The 18,173-nt window shown below is 39.8% G+C and overlaps 2 protein-coding genes across 2 annotated transcripts in view; one reads left to right on the top strand and one right to left on the bottom strand.

Moving 5' to 3' along the window:
* The first annotated feature begins 445 nt into the window (after nt 1–445).
* Nucleotides 446–2,452, top strand: LOC147902790 (calcium uniporter protein 2, mitochondrial-like). Its single transcript, XM_087373260.1, has 2 exons — nt 446–1,114; nt 1,559–2,452. Exons 1-2 carry the CDS (start codon nt 599–601, stop codon nt 2,078–2,080), a joined length of 1,038 nt encoding a protein of 345 aa, XP_087229386.1. The 5' UTR covers nt 446–598; the 3' UTR covers nt 2,081–2,452.
* A 12,422-nt stretch (nt 2,453–14,874) lies between these two features.
* LOC147902789 (uncharacterized) overlaps nt 14,875–18,173 on the bottom strand; it is a 186,892-nt gene continuing 183,593 nt past the window's right edge. Inside the window, exons 7-8 of the mRNA XM_087373704.1 lie at nt 15,730–16,144; nt 14,875–15,450 (exon numbers count right to left, since the gene is read on the bottom strand). Of these exons, the coding sequence (XP_087229830.1) occupies nt 15,238–15,450; nt 15,730–16,144 (628 nt within the window). The 3' untranslated portion in view covers nt 14,875–15,237. The remainder of the gene's footprint in view (nt 15,451–15,729; nt 16,145–18,173) is intronic.

Here is an 18,173-nt window from a genome sequence, read left to right as displayed (position 1 = left end):
TCAGCCTCAAACCTTTCCAACGTGCTTGGAGCCGTTACAATATTTCACCTCCCGCGTAGCGAAGATCTCCATCCTGCCATCAGATTTTCCCATCTTTTCTGTTTTCCCTCGGGTTAGGTGACTTGTCCGGGAGTACATGCTTTTGCAACGGGCGAGGACGAGAGGTGGCGTGTGAGAAGCTTTTGCAACGGGTGCGCATTGAGAGGCGAAGGTTGAAAGAGCGTGCCGGGAGAGGTTTGTCTTTTTAGAGGGGGGGGGGGGGTTTGGAAGTGGCGGACAGGGCGCTCGAGAGAGCGGGGGGTGTCGAGAGAGTGTGTGAGTGGCGTGAAGGGTGGGGGTGGGGGAGGTGAAGGGAAGGATAAATTGGAGAAAGGTGGGTCGAAGAGAAGAGCAGGAGCTTCGTAGAGAGGGTAGAGTTCTGAAAGTCTGAGAGAGCGAGAGAGTGTGGATGGCGCCATTGTTGAGGTGAGGCAGTACAGGGAATGAGAGAGGAAGGAATTGTTGAGGGGGATGATCAGTTGCTGTTGATGAGCATCAGAAGAAGATCAGAAGAAGAAGAAAAAGAAGCAGCTGCGGTTCAAGAGGTGTGAAAGAGAAGATGGCGATGAATCGAGCTTCCATGGCTCTGAGGGGTTTTCTGAGAAACGCAGCCTCAGCTTCACCTCAATCTTGGCAGGGACGACACTCCTCCCACCACAATGCCATCAACGCAGCTACTCCCTCCCTGGAAGCTGCTCGCGTGACCGCCCCTGCTCGCGTGGCTGCTTGGGAGAAGCTCGGCGCTTGGCCCACCTTCGGCTCCCCTCCGTGGCCCCACCACTTTCCGCCACCTCAGCTCGACCAACTCCCCCCGTCACCACCTCAGCTTGACCAAGCTGACCGCTCCGTCACTCGCGACGCTCGCAAGCTTCTCCGCCTAGTCCACGTGGAGGCCGTCAAGCAGCGTCTCCTTGCGGAGAAACGCCCCAGCATGCCCTACAGTGATCTCTTGGAGCTCTGCCATAGCATGGGTGTGGCGTCCACGTCGGCTGATGTTGCTCACTTTGCTTCCACCCTCGATGATGCCGGCGTAGTGCTCATCTTTCGTGACACCGTGTACCTTAACCCCAAACAGGTATATTACATGTCTCGTATGTCTGAAGTGGTGGTGTCTTAATATCATGAACATTGAATGATTTTAGTTTGCCACTCCAAGATGATTATCTTAAAGACATTAGTACTTAGAACAGACCATTCTTTATAGCACAACACTTTCTCCCTTGTTCATCATTTCTCCATTCTTTATAGCACAACACTTTCTCCCTAGTTCATCATTTCTCTGATTTGCTTTTCTTTGTGTAGTGGTTGTCCTAATACACATTTTGGTCTTATGAACTAGTATTGTTGCAAGATGTGGTGGCAGTATGTGGGTCTTGTGAGTTATAGATCAATTTTGTCTCTCTTGACATTGAAAGCGCTCTCATAGTCGCAACATAGGATGTTTTACCATAGTAGGATGCTCGCCACGTGGACTGAAGGAGTTGGATTGCTGACACGTGTCTTGTTGTGGATGTTCCAGGTAGTGGAGCTTGTGGCCAATGTAGTGCCGACACCTAATGCGACTGCAAGTCCACCCGAGCTCCTCCAACAAGAGCTGTGTCGCCTCCAACAAGAAAAGCAAGAGATCGACAAACTCGCTCACAAACATGCTCGGATTATCCTTTGGTCTGGCCTTGGCTACCTCACCTTCCAAACTGCCCTCTTCTTCCGCCTCACCTTCTGGGACCTCTCCTGGGATGTCATGGAACCCATTGCCTATTTCGCCACCACTATCGGCATCCTCGCCGGTTATGCCTTCTTCCTCCTCACCTCCTCCGATCCCACTTACCAAGATCTCTTGAACCGCCTCCTCTCCTCCAAGCAGCGCAAGCTCATCAAGAAGAGGAATTTTGACATCGGCCGCCTCGCAGAGCTTCAACAACAATTTCGTCTCTCCGGAGCTTCGTCCTCCGCCTTCATCTGGCAACAAGCTGGTTCTATCCCTGCAGGGGTTACTGCTCCATACCCGCTGCATTCTTACAACCCATCAGCTTCGTTTTGAACTCGAGCAGAGAAAATTTCATTGCTGCGTTCTGGCTGAAGCTATATCCGCGCAGTAACGAACCATAACTTCAACTAGTTAAACCCCAACAAACTTTCGTATCTTGCAGAGATAGCCTGTCAATTGCTCATTGGCAACACCACTTGTACATTCCGTTTTGAGCTCGGATGAACAATTTTGGCTTCGCAAGTGTACTGAGATGTAAAAAAAGAATTGTACAGGATCAGCTACGACACTTACTCGGACACCTATAATATACAAAAGCTTATAAATGATTCCGTACAGATCGTACGCGTGTGTTTATACAGATACCAGTTACGTCCTAAAATTTTAACAGAAAATTAAACACGACTTAACTCTAAGCATTAGGTGGTATGTTTTGTTCACAAATGAAGTTTTGAGGTCAACTCAAGTTTTGAGTTCATAAGGAAACGAATTGTAGTTAGTGGTCACAAAGAAGTTCTACTTTTGTACATACAAAACCCTTGGACTTGGTAAACTTGAAAACTTCAAGTTTCATTGTACATAGTTTCAAGGTATTGTATAAACATTGGTTCTAGTCTCCATGGTTATTTTGATTAACTCCTTTTTGTGTTGCAATGCATGCCTTTGTTTTTCCTTGTGTGCCAACCTCTTGAGTGAAGCCGCGATTTTTCACCTTAAGTCTCCCTAAAAAGAAGGCCTTGCTCTTGGCACCATGTGCTACTTATGTTGTTTTGCTAGTAATTTAAAATGATTCAGAAGGAGAATACAAATTATGAGTATAGGGTGGAAGGGCTTCTTCTTTTTCATACAAAGATAGAGTAATGAGAATGAAATGCAAACTGGGTTTCTGTGACTAGATGAAGTCTTGACATCTTTAGGTATTGCATTTAAGACAACTTGCAAACTGTGGTCTACTAGTTCAAAAAATTGATTTAGATTTTTCATAACATTTGATTTGATCTCTTTTATAACACCATTTGAAGTTGTAACTAAAAGTGATGACATCCCAATGTCTTTAGTGGCCCAGTGGAGGGGCATATGTGCCAGCATGCTTCTCAATTAGGTTATTAAAAAGGTTTATTACATAGGCATATTCTTTCAACCACAACTCTGAATCAAATGCAACAAGTTACTCTATAGAATTGGGCTTTGTTATAATCATTAGAGTTTTAAAGTTTTGAGTCTTTTTTAAAGCTTAAGGATGCCCTCAAGATTTTTTAAATATTTTAAATTAGGTAATATGTAGGTTGTTTTTAAAAAACACATCAAATCCTTCAAGGTAGAATGAGATATAAAATAATAACGTTTTAAATACTTCACATTAGCCATTTGGAATTGTGCCGCCAAACTATCTAAAGTTTCAAGACTTTTGGAGCACCATAGCATTGGGGATCTACAACACTTTAATGCAACAAGTTACTCTGTAGAATTGAGCTTTGTTATAATCATTGGAGTTTTGAAGTTTTAAGTACACTTCATTTTTAAATCTCAGGGATGCCCTTAGGAGCTTTTAAATATTTTAAATTATGCCTTGATTGTCATATAATATGTTGGTAACAAACACATCAAATCCTTCAAAGTACAATGAGAAATAAAATAAGAACGTTTTAAATACTTCACTTTGCCCTTTTGCAATCATGATTCAAAGTATCTTCAAGACTTTTGGAGTACCATAGCATTAGGGATCTACAAAACTTTAATATTCTGAAAAAACTCACAATATTTGGAGCAAGCACCAACATGTTGATTGGTCCAAACTTTGTAGCTAAATAAACCTTGTAAATGTAATCTTCAGCTTGAACTCGAGATGGAGTCATGTAAGATATCAAATATACTAGCATGAGAAGGCCTATACATCTAAAAGGCCTTTTAAGTTTCTCTAGAAATGGACATCACGATCATCATTAACAACAAATCAATATCAGTATTAGTATAGTGACCAGTAATGAGCAAAGAGTTGGAAATAATCATCAACATCAACAACAAGTTAAAGTCAATTGTAGAATATAAATCAGGAGATAAAGAATATCAATTTTAGGCAAAGGCGACTACCAAAGAAAATATAATTCTTCAAACAGAGGAATTTTCAAGGTAGAGGTAATTCTTCAAGAAAAAGGTGCCATATAATGCAATTATTGTAAAAAATTTGGGTCGTATGAAAGATATTACAACCATTAGGAGGATCAAATAATGTACTGTATGTTGCCAACAATACAACAAGTCCTATTCAAGGAAAGAATACAGTGCCCAACAAAAAGGGTGCCAAATTGTCAAAAAATTAGTTAAAGAAGACAAATGGTTTAGAACGATAGCCTTATCACCAAATTTATGTGCAATGTTTGCAGAGTACCAACCTATGCCAATTTTTGGATTTTTGGCAGAAATAGTATGGTCATGTGAATTTTAGGAGCTTGCTATTTATTGGTATAGCAAGACTTGAATTTTTTGTTAAGTATTTGAAACATGTTGTTTTGACAAAGCCAAAGTTAATTACAATAAAAGCACAACAAGAGCAAGAGGTATTTTGGATTTGATACCTTCCACATAGACAAGAAGCATGTGCACTATAATATGTCATATTTTTTATCATCAAAATTCCTAAATTTTTGCAAGAACATGGAATTAGGAGCGAAGTCACATGTGCAAATCAAAATGTTGCCGTGGAGAGAAATAATTGAACAATAGCAGAAAATGCTATAGCAATAAAAAATGAAAAGCATCTACCAAGGCAATACTCAATTTGAATATAAGACAAAGTTATAACATTCAGAATATTTGGGTGGCATATGCCCATATTCATGATGATTAAAGAAGGAAATTACATGTCAAATCAAGAAAATGTATTTTGGTTGGTTACAATGAACGTAGTAAAAATATATCAAGTTATACAATGAGCATACAAGCTATATCAATCAATCAAAATACTATTATCTCAATAGATCTAGCATTTGATGAAGATATAGAGTGGAAGGCCACATCCATATCACATGAATTTTTGTTTCACCAAACATAAAGGACACAAAATCAATGAGTACAAAGCAAGAAGGACAAGAATAAGAATCTATAGGACGTCAAGAACCAAGAAGATCAAGCAATGAAGGGAAACAACCACAAATATTGACATATGTACAAAGAGGTAAATCAAGTTAGTTTAAAGAACAAACTATGCCTTGATGACAACAATCATGTGATAGAAGAACCAACATATTTTGAAGATGCATCTCAAGAGCTAGAATGGCAAGGATCTATGGATCAAGAAACGAAAGCATTGTACAAAAACAATATATGGGAATTGAGATAGGGAAATGATTATATTTTACCATGGCATTAACTTTTTATAGTCAGTGCAATCCCCCACTTGCCATTATTCTTGGAAACTTTCATCGTGAGTGAGAATCTTTCCATGTTCTGAATATGGATGATAAAGCTAGCCTCAATAATTTCTTAATTTATTATTGTAGTACCTTGGAATCAATTGGATCTATAGGGTGGAATCATTGATTATTGGATTTATATCCTCCTTCAACTCACTCTTGCATTCAGTCATTATGACATTTGCAAATGCGCATAGTTTGAATTAAAAGATTTCAAAAGTTCCATCACTGTAGTCAAGTAGTCATCCATTTTAGTAGGAAAGATCAATCTATTGAGAGCATAACTTGGATTGGGGAGGGGAGATGTTGCTTTGGTACCCAAGGTAAGAAAGATTCAGAGAGTATGCAAATCAACTCTAGAGTCCTCCTTTCATTTGAATCCTCCTCACAACTTTTGAGAGTAGAGGAGGAAGTGTTAAACTTGAGAACAGAGGAGGAAGCACAAAATTTGAATCCTTACAACAACTTTTTGAGAGTAGAGGTGAAAGTGCCAAATTTGATGGAGGTTTTCTCTTTGGGCTCAACCTTCATTGCAGTAGGTTGCATTGAAATATTTTCTTTAGACTTGCTAGAGAAAGATATGACCCCCAATAGCCTACGACATTAATTTTTAAGTCGTGCATAGCTAAGAGTCATTGGGTAGATCTTGCTTGGTTGTGTCCTCAATGCCAAGAACTTAATATTTACAATGGGTTCACAGTGATAAGAAAATCTTCAATCACTCTCACTATTAGAAGCTTGTGTCCATTTTCCATGTTGATTGTTGTAGTAGAATTTTGGCAATAATATCGTCCAAGGCACTTTATTTCGTGCAATGATGAATTGCATATCTATTGCCTATGTCCTCAATGCCTAGCATGTAAAGATTCATATATCATTCACCATGATCAGCAAGCCTTTTTGACCCCCACATAGGAAGTTTGTGCCCATTTTCTTTGTAGTAGATACTAGACATTTGGAAATGAGAGAGGCTGAGATGCTTCATGATTTGTGGCACCATGATGTTGTTGGAAATAGCTACATATAAACAAGATCCCTTGACCTTGTAGGAATAAATTTCCACATTCATGGTTATCTATTCTTGAAAAGAGAGGATATTTAATGGATTCTAGTTGTATTCTTAAACCTATGTCTTGATAGAGCTTCATGGAGTTCCTTGACACCCTAAGCTAGAAGGTAACTTAATTGCAAAATGGCAATATTAAGAGTTTATTGCTCAAATTTTTGAACCATTGGAGTAATCATGCTATTCCTTTTAATTTCTCTTTAATTTGGACAATGAATTAAATAGTTTCTCTTTTTATAAGAGGCATATTTGGTATTGCTATGTTTATTGTTATCCATTATTAAAGGGGGCTACTCCTTCCAATAAGAATATTTGGTGGAAGGAGTCATATCTTCTATACGATGCATATTTGGCGTTGGTATGTCCACTTTTACCCATTCTTGTAGGGGAAATGTAGAATAAACCCTCTTTCAAGGTCTATTTGGGGCTCATATGTTGAAGCCCCTTCCTCAAGGTGTTGCTCTCCTGAATCAGGAAGACCAAAATTAGATTCTTCATCTTTCTAGACTCAAGATTGGAATTTACTTGATAATGATTAAGGCATTGGTAATTTTAGCCAATGTATGTCATTATATACTTGTCACTAATGTTCTTGTTGCCTTGAACTGGCTGTTTACCACTCTAAGTCCAAGCCCATTTAGTGCCCTAACTAGATCTGAGATAGCCTAATCTTGAGTTGATGGTGGGGAATTGCTTGGAGGTGGAAAGTTGATGGATCTAGGAAGGGGAGGAGAAGAGAAGTGTGTGGGGACTCATGAGGGCCAAACCATGATAAAATGTATCCAATTTCATGAGATTTAGGAAATAAATCATATATGAGTAACTTGCTCAAGCCATAACTATGCATTGAGTTCACTGAATTCTAATAAATTTGATATCCAAAATTATCTACACATTTCAAACTTTAATATGAGACTAAAAATAACACCAATTTTCTTGTTGAACGTGATCATAAAACCATTACAAATGCTATTTTTCATGTGAAGCCTGTTGTATAGAATAAAAGGAGGGTTGGACAATGTTTCACTACAATGCATATACGTATTTGAAGATGCACTTTATAAAAAAATTCTAGTCTTTCCAACCTAAAAGGCTTTGAAAAAGAATACCCAGCTACTTTTGGAGCTACTAAAAGACTTTGAAAAACAATTCCCTACACTTATGGCGCTACTACATGATCATATTAAAACATGATCATTGTTCCCTAGATAAAGGAGTATGCACTTTCATTTGGTCAACATATTCCCACATACCTATTGTTTTACTCATCATAGACTTATTTTAGAGAACCCCATTCCTGAAGTATAAATACTTGACGTCTTATATTAGGATGAAAAGCCCTCAAGGCAAGTTTTAGATATTTTGAGGCTTTAGAATTTCTGATTATGAATGCCTTCCATGTCCTTTCTACAGTGCTTTAGCTTTTTAGTGAGATTGTTTTTCAGTAAGTCACAACTACTAAGGCATAGGTGATTCTTATATAGGATAGGTTACTGAGATATAGGCACGTTGCACTTTAGAGAGAGGAGGAAAAGAATGCAACAAATCCTTGGATTCATGACAGGCTCTTCTTAACATGAGCATGTAGTAAAGTTCAACCCTCATTCTCTATTCTAGATTTGTCTTAAGAGATCATAGCTCATCTCATTGCTTGGATAATATGGTAATCTAGATGTATAGAGGCTAGACTAAACTTAAAAATTTTCCCCTTATCCACTTCATATCATTTAGTAGGACATCATTCACACCCTCATGGTGACCTGGGGCACAATATAGGGCTCATCCTTTGTTGTTGTGGCCAAAATGGCATCTCTTATGAGGCATGGAACCATAATTTGTTTTTGCACACATACTTCCACAAGTCCTTTATGGCATTTCCACTCTTTGGATCAATTTCAGCAACCTCATTTCTTTTTTTAATGATTGTCTAAGAGGTTCCCATAGGAGCTCATCCTCGATTATTTCCTTTTGGTCATACCTAATAGAGATTCTCGTTTGTAAAAAGAAATGTAATTGTATTCTACAAAATTTAATTTGATTTGGTGGGGGGATGATGATGAGTGAAGTGAATGACATGATCCATTGGGCTACTTCAATTCGCACACCCGCGTCAATGTGATTGGTTACTGCCAAAGTTAAGTATTAATTATGAGGGGATGATGGCTAGCAAGGTAGGAAGGAATGGTTCAATAGGATAGTTGTGATGAAATTTTACACAAATTAAATCAAATCCCAATGAAACTGCGAGGTAGATGATGATCAATGAGGTGAATGATTGGTCCAGCAGGTTGGTTCAAATTACATTCTAGCATAAATGCAACTAGTTTTGGCACAAATTACAAGGTAGATGATCGCCAATCAATGATGTATCTTAAAGCATGATGATAATCAGTTAACCTCTAGCCATGGGGGAATTTGAAGAAAGATGATGATTAATTAAATCCTAGCAAGTGAAGTTGATATAATGGCTGGCTCAAAATACAAGATTCTTTCATGCATGCTGATAATCAATTAAAATATAGTAAGTGATGTGGATGACATGGTTGGATTGAATTACATGCTAGCATAAATGCTTCACAAATTATATCCAAAGAGTTATTCAATGTAGCCTCAAAAGTCAATCAGTATGAAAAGAATGAGACGACCAAATAAATGATTTAATGAGATATCCCAAGAATTATACTTTAAAATACACAATGGGATAAAACCATCCACCAGTAGCTCTACTCCACCTGTTGTCACAGCACCAACAGCAGGATCTACAATGGGATTCACAGCTACACAAACAATTTTCGCACCTGTAGCAGATCCTGCCATTGCCCGAGCTCAGGCAAAATGGGATAAGAAAGACAAATACACCTATCATCTGATCAAGCAAGATGTGCAAGATGTTATGCTAGGACAACTCAACATAATCAAGACATCGAAAGAAGCATGGGATATGTTCGCAGCTCTCTACGAGTCTAAGAACACATCTAGGATTCTCACACTGAGAAACCAGATCAATGAGAGTTTCCGCAACAGCAGTGAAACCGGTCATGCTTATGTACTCCGGATAAAAGACTACAACAATCAACTCGCCGCAGTAGGAGAGATTATGAACCCCGCAGAAATGGTCAGAGTGATGTGTGTGATGAGGTGTATGTGAAGCCCATGAGGCTATAAAATGATGTACTTGGCTTTGATGGAATGAGTAGAACTTGAGATTTATGTGGACATTTTCTTCTCCTTATCCTCTTTCTTTCATTCCTAAAATTTGTGATATGCTGCCCCTCTTCCACCCTTCTTAAGTGTTTTCTCCCCTTCTTGAATTCTATCATGGTATGAGAGCCGACCAATGTGCTCATACGCGATGAACAAAACAGATATAGCAGATTTCTTTGGACGACAAGTTTATGGAAAGTGTAGTCATTTTGCTGGAGGTTCTACTAGCAAGCATGATATTCTTCATTCTTTTGAAATCGACAAGCGTTCCACAAGAAACTTGAGGTACAGAAGGTCACAGTAGCACTTGCTTCTCTAGTGTTTGCTTCTTGTAGCAGTTGTTGACCTTCCAGAAAGTTTTAGGACTTTCCACAGTAAAATTCAGTTCTATTGATGACCGATCTTGCAAGTTTCAGCACGAGAATTGCAGAGAACGAGATTACTGCTGTGCAGGGAAATCGATGTCAACTTATAACAAGATGGGAATTGTTACATGTACTGGGAGAAAATAAAAAAAAGAGTGTCACATCTTACCTTCTTTGTGCAAAAATAAACAATTATTTTCCAAAGTTGCCTTGGTTCTTGTACCTAAAATTAAAGTAAAATGGCATCCCTTCCATTTGAAAATTTTGAGCATTAGGGTTCCACACCTGTCAACTAAAAATATTAATTGCTAATGCATGAGGGCTTGTGGAACAGTAAAGAAAAGGAGCCAAGTGATGCCAATGAAGGATTAATCTGGAATGCCAAGAATCAAAAAGGGTTTTCTGTCATTGCCTTAGGATTATCCAATAAATTCATTAATCACATTAATGATTGACCTAAATATTACCGCTCATGCAGCATGGGACCTAGACTACAAAAACTATTTGGAACCAAAGGAAGGAATTCAAAGATAAGCCTCAAAACTTATTTTTTTGGTTTATGGGAAATCATTTGCAACCCACCTAGGAAAGTTCAAAAGCATCATGTAAGCATCGGTGCTACAATTATGATGATGATGATGATAATGATGATGCTCTTGCTATTCTCTTGCAAAGTCTGCCCATGTAGTATGGGAGTATTATAGCTACCCTCAAAGAAACTTCTCAATCTCTTCCTTGATGGAAGAAGATAAAAGGCAAACAATTGCTCCTTAAAGTATGAGGGAAGAAGTTTTCCTTGCAACAAAGAGGGAATTTACCAACAAGTACCCTCGTGGCAAGTGGTTCTATTGTAGGAAGCAAGGTCGCATTGCAAAAGAAAAATCAAGATAAACAAAATGGTATGGTGGTGAGAGGGATGAGCTCCTCAAGAAGAAATATTTCTTTAATGTTGTCATGGACTGCAAAGTTGGTACCAAGTACGTATTTGAGTGGCCATTTGAGCCACATGTGTGTTGAGTTGTCCATGTTTGGGCATATGTATTGAAGGTGGCACGTGTTCACCTAGGATGTGAGAGTGATAAGAGTTCAATGTTGGATGGCAAGAGTTCACCGGTTTTTAGAGGGGCAATTGGGTGGCAAGGATTCACCATTTTTAAGGGTGCTGTGAGAGTTCATCTTTATGACATCGTTGGAGGGACCATGAGATAGTCCTTTTGTTCTCTTATAAGAGGGTGTAGAAAAATAACTAACAATAGGAGCATGTAATCATCATGCGAGAGCACCTAGTGAGTGCATGTGAGTGTGTGAGGTGTGGGTGTGAGTGACTAGGATGGATAAGGATGAGGAATGATGTAGGAGATGAGGTATGTTACACTCAAGTTGAGGCAACATGACCTCGGAAGGGTCAGTCGGCATTTTCCTTCAAAGGATCAATGTTTGTATTATATTTCTTTGGGCTTCACGTAAATGATCAAAAGGGAATTAAGGTCAAGGTCCTTGGTGAGGGTGACATGGCACAAGACTAGGTGGATCTAAGGCAAAGGGTCTAAATGCATTAAATGTGCTAAGGGGCAAATGATGTCAATGATATCCCAAGAGAGGGGTAAATGATGCATTTCGGAGGTACCTTAGAATGAAGACATGTGGCATACTAGATCCATCTAGGTAATTGGGGCTCGGTGGAATTTTGCAAGTAGGAGCTTTCACGTAATATTCGTATTCTTAGTTTTTGCAACCACTGAGGTTGGCAGGGAGGTTATGATGTGTGCCTATGCCCATGATTTATAAGAGAAAAGTTTAGGCGTAACAGTTTAATCGTAATATTTGGTATCAGAGCCCTTGTTGCAGGATTGTATCGGGGCTGTGGGAGTTTGGAGCGACGCTTCGCTCAAAGTGCAAAGAAGAAATGCACACAAAGTTATATGGGATCGGAGTCAAAGATGAAAGTTGTACGTGGGCTTTGTGATGGGAATCTAACGAGTTGTTGACAATAGGAAGCAGGAGTTCACGACTGCAAGCAGAGGGTTATTGTGTTATTATGAGACTTACATGTGCTACTTGAAGGGTGCCTGGAGTTTGATACCAAGGTCCATTTGTTTGGTGGAAAGGAGCTACATTGGATATTAGAGTGGAGCACGCACAGGTTTATGGGTGGTTACCTTCAAGGCTCTTTGGCATCGCGGGGACTAGTTGTTGTTATATTTTGGTATTTTTCGTCGTTGATTTGAATGCGTGGAAGACGAGATTATAGGAGCCTGTGAGCACATGTTAGATTTGCAATTACTTATATCGTGATTCCGTTGGTAGTCGGGGCTAGTGCTTACATATGGCAATTTGATGGTAAGCGGTGCACTAACGATTCTTGCCCTTGAACGATGGTGAGAGAGTCCGTGAGCGGTTCATATATTTCTGTCTAGTAATTCAATAGTTCTACAAAGTTTGTGCATTACAATGGACAAATGGTTGTGTTAGTTGTGACAATTCTACTCAGGGCTTGACTAATGGATCTGGTAGCCTGCTGAGATACGTGCATTTTGCTGTGAACGAATATTGAGAAGCTTGGTTACATTTAGTCATATCAAAAGATTAATGACTGTGTTCATGAAGACCTACCTAGCCAGCAGTAGCCAAATCAATGTCACATAGTGAAACAAGAGAAGAAAATTGGGTTCCAAGACAATCGCATGGTGGCTAGCAAGAAGAAATTACGAGGGAGCATCTTACTCTGCTTTTCTTGAATTTTGGTATTTCTAGTGCTATTTTAGATTTTATTTGTCTTTAGTTCGGAGTTCCTGCTCGTTGTATTGGGTTCTAGATTTGGGAGGCATATTGGATTGATACAAACATTCGGTTATATGCATGTTATGCATGGGATATTTGCAGTTTAGGTGTGCAGGAGGTTCCCTAGTATAGGGAAAAGTGGTTTTGGTTGTAGTTGATATATGCCTGGTTAGCTGTAAATTTGGGAGTTGGGCTTTCGATTCTAGATACAATTTAGGTGTGTTAAAAAAAAAAAACACACACACAACCCCATCAACCTAAATGGAAGAAGAAGCAGCTTCTAGGGTGGATCCCGTAGAGTCGAGAGTCCGACTGACCTTGCAAGCGTCGCGCCCAGCATGCCATACACTATTTGGTAGAATTGCATTATTGGAGGATGCCTTGCAACAGATTTTAGCGCAATAGTTACAAGCAAATGTAGGGCAATCCGAGCTCAGGAAAATGGTTCATAGTATGTCTGCTAGACCATCTTGTGAAGAGAAAGGTAAATCTCCAATGGAGCCTGAAACCAGTATTCATACGGTCGAGCCTAGGAGGGCTAAGGTGCCTAATATTGCCAATTATAGGCCAGAAAAGTATTTTGGTCGGATGTCTGACCGTAGTTCTGATATCATAGAGACCTAGTTACACAAATGGGACGAGGCTTTCGCCATTTGTGAAATTATGAAGAAAATCCGTGAGACCACCGATATGTTTAATGAGGCAGTGGATAGGTGGTGGATAAAACAGCAGAAATATGGTATGGCATCCACTACTTGGGAGGGGTTTAAAAAAACCTGCCTCCTAGAGGGATGAGAGCCAAAAACACTGCCAATCAAATTGTGACCATGCTCCAGTTTGACCTTGTCTTCAAACAAATAGTTTATCTTCCATATCTAAGCCACTGCCAATTGAATCCAAAGAAGGGTGGAGAAAAAATAAAGGAAAGAGGGAAGGTAGAGGAAAGGATAGTGTAGGCTAGAGGTTGAAGAGGGATAAGGAGAGGAGAAATGGGGCTGCCACCAAGCAGCCAAGTATAGAAGGAAGGAGGAGGAAGGGCTGCAAGGAGGTGGAGCAAAGGAAAGGGCAGTGAGGGAAAAGCAGGTGAACTTAAGGGAGGGATTGCAAATCAGGGCAGGAAGAGGGAGAAGGCCATAAAGAATACTGCAAGCCATATTGTAATGTGTCAGGTCAAATAAAAGTCAGCAAATAGAGAAACCAGCTAAGCATGTGTACAGGCACAGAGGACAGGGGTAGAACAGCCATACAACAGTACGTGTTGAGAAGAGAGGACCGTATAGCCTGTCTGGCTGTGCTAACAGGGCATAGGGCAACAGCAGAGAGGGAAGAGGAACGAGAGCAGAAGAAGAAGGGAGAGGATGGCAGGTAGAGGGAACTTCAGTAAATTCAGGTTGGGAGCTCAGCAATCCATCGGCATTCATTTCTCATCTTGCATCTCTTCTCAGTTCACATTGAATTAGGATGCACTATAGACAGTGAGAGCCATTGTTAAGCACTGGAGTCTCTGCTCTGAGACTTGTTATTAGGTGCACCGGAGTCTCACTTGTGCCTAAGATCTTCTCAAAAGAAATTTGGGTAACAGACTCCTTTGTTCTAGCATTCACAATAGCCATCACTCCAAGGCCTTTACTGCAGGATGTATTGCATGCAATAACGGTGGTCCTTGAACAAATGCAAGTAAAATTTCTCTTAAGAGTCAGTGTTCCTAAGGCCTTAAAGCATGGAAAATTAAGCTTCCAATGAATATTCGATATCTGGTATATGTATTTCTAATAAAAGTATTAGGAGCTTGACATGACATTAAAATCAACGAGCTATTTGAAGTGACAAAAGCATTCTTTGCATAAGAAAAGTATTTCATCGGTACTATGTCACCTTGCTAATTTACGATTTGTTGGAGCTACTTGACTTGTAAACCTACAATTCATATAAAGAAATGCAGCTATATAATTCATATAAACTCGCAACACTGCACATATGAAAATCTTTGCAAGATAGGAAATACCATATTAACCCAGTCCAATTGACTATTTCTGATCTTTATATAAAGCAGCCTGCAGCCAAGCAATGGTGTACAACAAAGCTCAATTCAAAGTTGCACAGTGATATTGTAGCCCCCTATTTGCATTTCTGAAGTATGGACCCACGTTGGTTGACTTGCCAATTAAGAACTTTTCCAATTTTTGCAAAAGAAAACCTATACCGGTTTAAAGAACCACACCCATAAAATAGAGGAGCAGTCTACTGCCACGTAACGCTGTACAGAAATCTTGAATGAAAGTTTCACAGTGATCTTGTGCTACCCTAACCACTCTTCTGAAATATGCACCAGTGATTTGGTTGACCTTCCAGTTCCATCATGCATATATAATGGCTTTCTTATTATTCAACAAGAGCATTGCCCTCAAGAAGAGGTGGATATACTGAATGGATCATACTGTTTTCTGATGTCGCATAATCATTAGCAGGAACGAGTCCCATTGTGGGTGCTCTCCATGATTGAATTCCATACAGGACAATGAATAAGACTGCAAGGAACATGAAGAAACTCCCAATGGCAACATATAGACCAAAAATATCAAAACCTGCAGCCTCCTGCATTCAGAGATTTTGAGCAATGTAAGGACGGAAGTTTGCCAGTCCCCTACCATGGATAGAAAACAGGCATAAAGACCTTGTATTACTTCATTTATACTGTTGTGCACTCTACTTGGTTTGCACTGGTTTGTACACTTAAATGTTTTGCAGTATTGATTATGAAACGATTTTATACACACCATTAACCCTCCCCCCCCCCCCCCCCCTCCTCTCTCTATCTCTCTCGTGGCAATGAGAAGAGGAAAGTTTGTACCCTGGAGAGGGCCAGATACTCACAATTATCAGCTGTAAGAGTGCCATCATCACCAAACCCAACCCTGTGTTGAAGCTAAATAAGAGCATGTAACATTCGTTTTTAAGTAGACCTCCACATTGGGCATACACAAAACAGATTAGCAGCTTTTCAATCGCCACCATAGCAATGTAAAGAGAATATGCAATCCATATGGATCTGGAAAAGGCCATTGTCAGACAAAGTGCCCCATAAACTACAGATCCCACTATGTAAACACTAACTCCAGTCTTTGACACAAATTTTGCCAAATACACTGAACTTAATGCTGTCAAAACTGCACATGCTGTTCCACATGCAAGTACTTGCCCATTAAATTCAGAGTCGGAGCTAATTTGTTCGAACATTGTGGTCCCATAGTTCAGTGACAATGCGAAACCAGCTAAAGCAGCAGCCCACCTGGGAAAAACAACAATAGACATTAAAATCTAAATTTTTATAATACTTTGCATCAGATCAAGACTTGGAGTGATCTCTTGTTAAGAACAGTTATAATGATAATACTTTTTTCTACTAATCATCAAAGATGAAGGCTAGGGGTGCTCTCTTGTTAAAAACAGTGTGAAAAGGAGCATTATTGTCTTCTTTTAATCAAATCTCTTGTTGAGAACGGTTCAAAAGATAATATGTCGTCTAGTTCTCATCAGTGATCACGGCTTGCGGTGCTCTCTTGTTAAGAAGAGTGTGGAATGGAAAAATGATATCTCAACTACCAATCTCTGAACAACAAAGAAAGCTTCATGGGTGATTACAAATTTCTCTCCTCCCAGGCAATGTCTGTAGAACTACCATCAAGTTCTCATTCGATTTAGTTCGTCTATTTGCTTCTAAAAACCCCCAGCTCCCAAAAAAGTCTAGATTGCCACCTGTCCGATTTCTAAATCCTTCCTTAGATGCCCCCTTTATCCTTCTTGGGATACCTTTAATAACTTGCCCCTAGGCACAATTCACAAGGAGGAGCACCTAGGCCTTTGGCCTTTAGACTCACCTAGTCATGTAATTTCCCTGACCAACGAATTTGACATTGAACTTCATAACCATAACCATAAAGCGCAATCCAAAAACAATGCAAATGTCAGCCACTTGAAAGTTCATGCTGATTGACGTTTCCAAGGTCATGTTATCTCAGCTTGAGCTTAACATTCCTTCCCCCTTCATGCATAAGCATCCTCGATGATGAAATCTGGGAATGCTCTCTGCATCTAGTCTTTTGATTCCCAAGTCGTCTCAGATAGATGTGATCTATCGGGCGGACAACTTAGCACACTCTCCTGCAAAAATACCCCATTGCTGTAGGCCAAGATTATGTTATTAGGTGCATTGTTCACTAGCTTAGCAACAGATACACACAATATATGTACTGATCTCTGAGAAGATCTCTCTAGGACTTCCCTCCATTTCTATGTCACATTTTGAGACCACCATCTCAACAATCCAATGTTCCTTGTTGCGTGGACAATCTTTCCACTGATGAAACTGAGGGCATCCAAAACATAAGCCTTTTCTCCTCATTTTCTCTTTTTGTTTCGAGGTTAGAGAGGATTTCGACCAACAAGCCCAGGCTGCCATTGGAGTTACTTTTCTTTACAGTGGTACTTGGTTTTGAAAGAGCCCCAATCGGCTTTGCCTGTTTGGCTTGGCCACTAGGCTATGGGGCACCAGACTTTCTAACATATCTCTTTTGAAGCCCTCTCTTTTTCAAGTATCCATATTGAGCCCATGCCTCCACAAAACCCAATTGGCTTGCCTCTAGCATCTTCATAGTTCAGGGCTATAGCTATTGCTTCATCTAGCATGTTCGCATACTTAGCACAAACTTCCATTTTATTTCTATCCTTCAGTCCGAAAATATAGTCCTTTACCTGCATTGACTGAAAAAGATGTTCAGATATCTTCATTACACATTCCCTACACTTGTCAGTATATTCATTTACTAACAAATCCTTCTGACAAAGGTATCTATACTGATCAGCTCGGGATGCCTCGTTAGGAGGCAAGAAAATTTTTCTAAACTCTTTCTTGAACCCTTTCCATAATGTGCATGCCACTTCATAATTTTGTGATTGACCACCACCAATCTGCTGCCTCAATAACATATGAGTGACCTCGCGGCTTTTCTTCGTGTTATTTCTGATTTTGCAAATGATGAATGCTTCATCCCACTGCTGCAACCACCCCTCAATGACATCCGAACAAAATACTTTTCGGTCTATAATAAGAAATATTTGGTATTTTAGCCTTCATAGGCATGACCATATGCACACGGGTTTCTAGTTTCATAGGAGAATTCCCTTTCTCACTACTAAGTCGAAATTCATTGTAAGGCATCCTCTAACAATTAAATCCTCCTAGACAACCAGGACGTGCGACACTGCTATGTCAGCCGAACTCCTGATTCTAAAGGATCCACCTTTTAGGCTTCTTTCTC

This window comes from Dipteris shenzhenensis, chromosome 4 (assembly GCF_047967505.1).
Source record: "Dipteris shenzhenensis isolate YYH24624 ecotype China chromosome 4, Dip_SZ_1.0, whole genome shotgun sequence".
Classification (NCBI taxonomy): Eukaryota; Viridiplantae; Streptophyta; class Polypodiopsida; order Gleicheniales; family Dipteridaceae; genus Dipteris; species Dipteris shenzhenensis.
The sequence above is the reverse complement of the archived record's forward strand: the minus strand, read 5'-3'. Positions and strand labels throughout refer to the sequence as shown.

Excerpts from the sequence above, each read along its gene's own strand:
- LOC147902790 (XM_087373260.1), top strand. The coding sequence starts at position 599 with ATGGCGATGAATCGAGCTTCCATGGCTCTGAGGGGTTTTCTGAGAAAC. Across the intron at positions 1,115-1,558 it reads TGTACCTTAACCCCAAACAG|GTAGTGGAGCTTGTGGCCAA; the intron begins GTATATTACATG and ends TGGATGTTCCAG.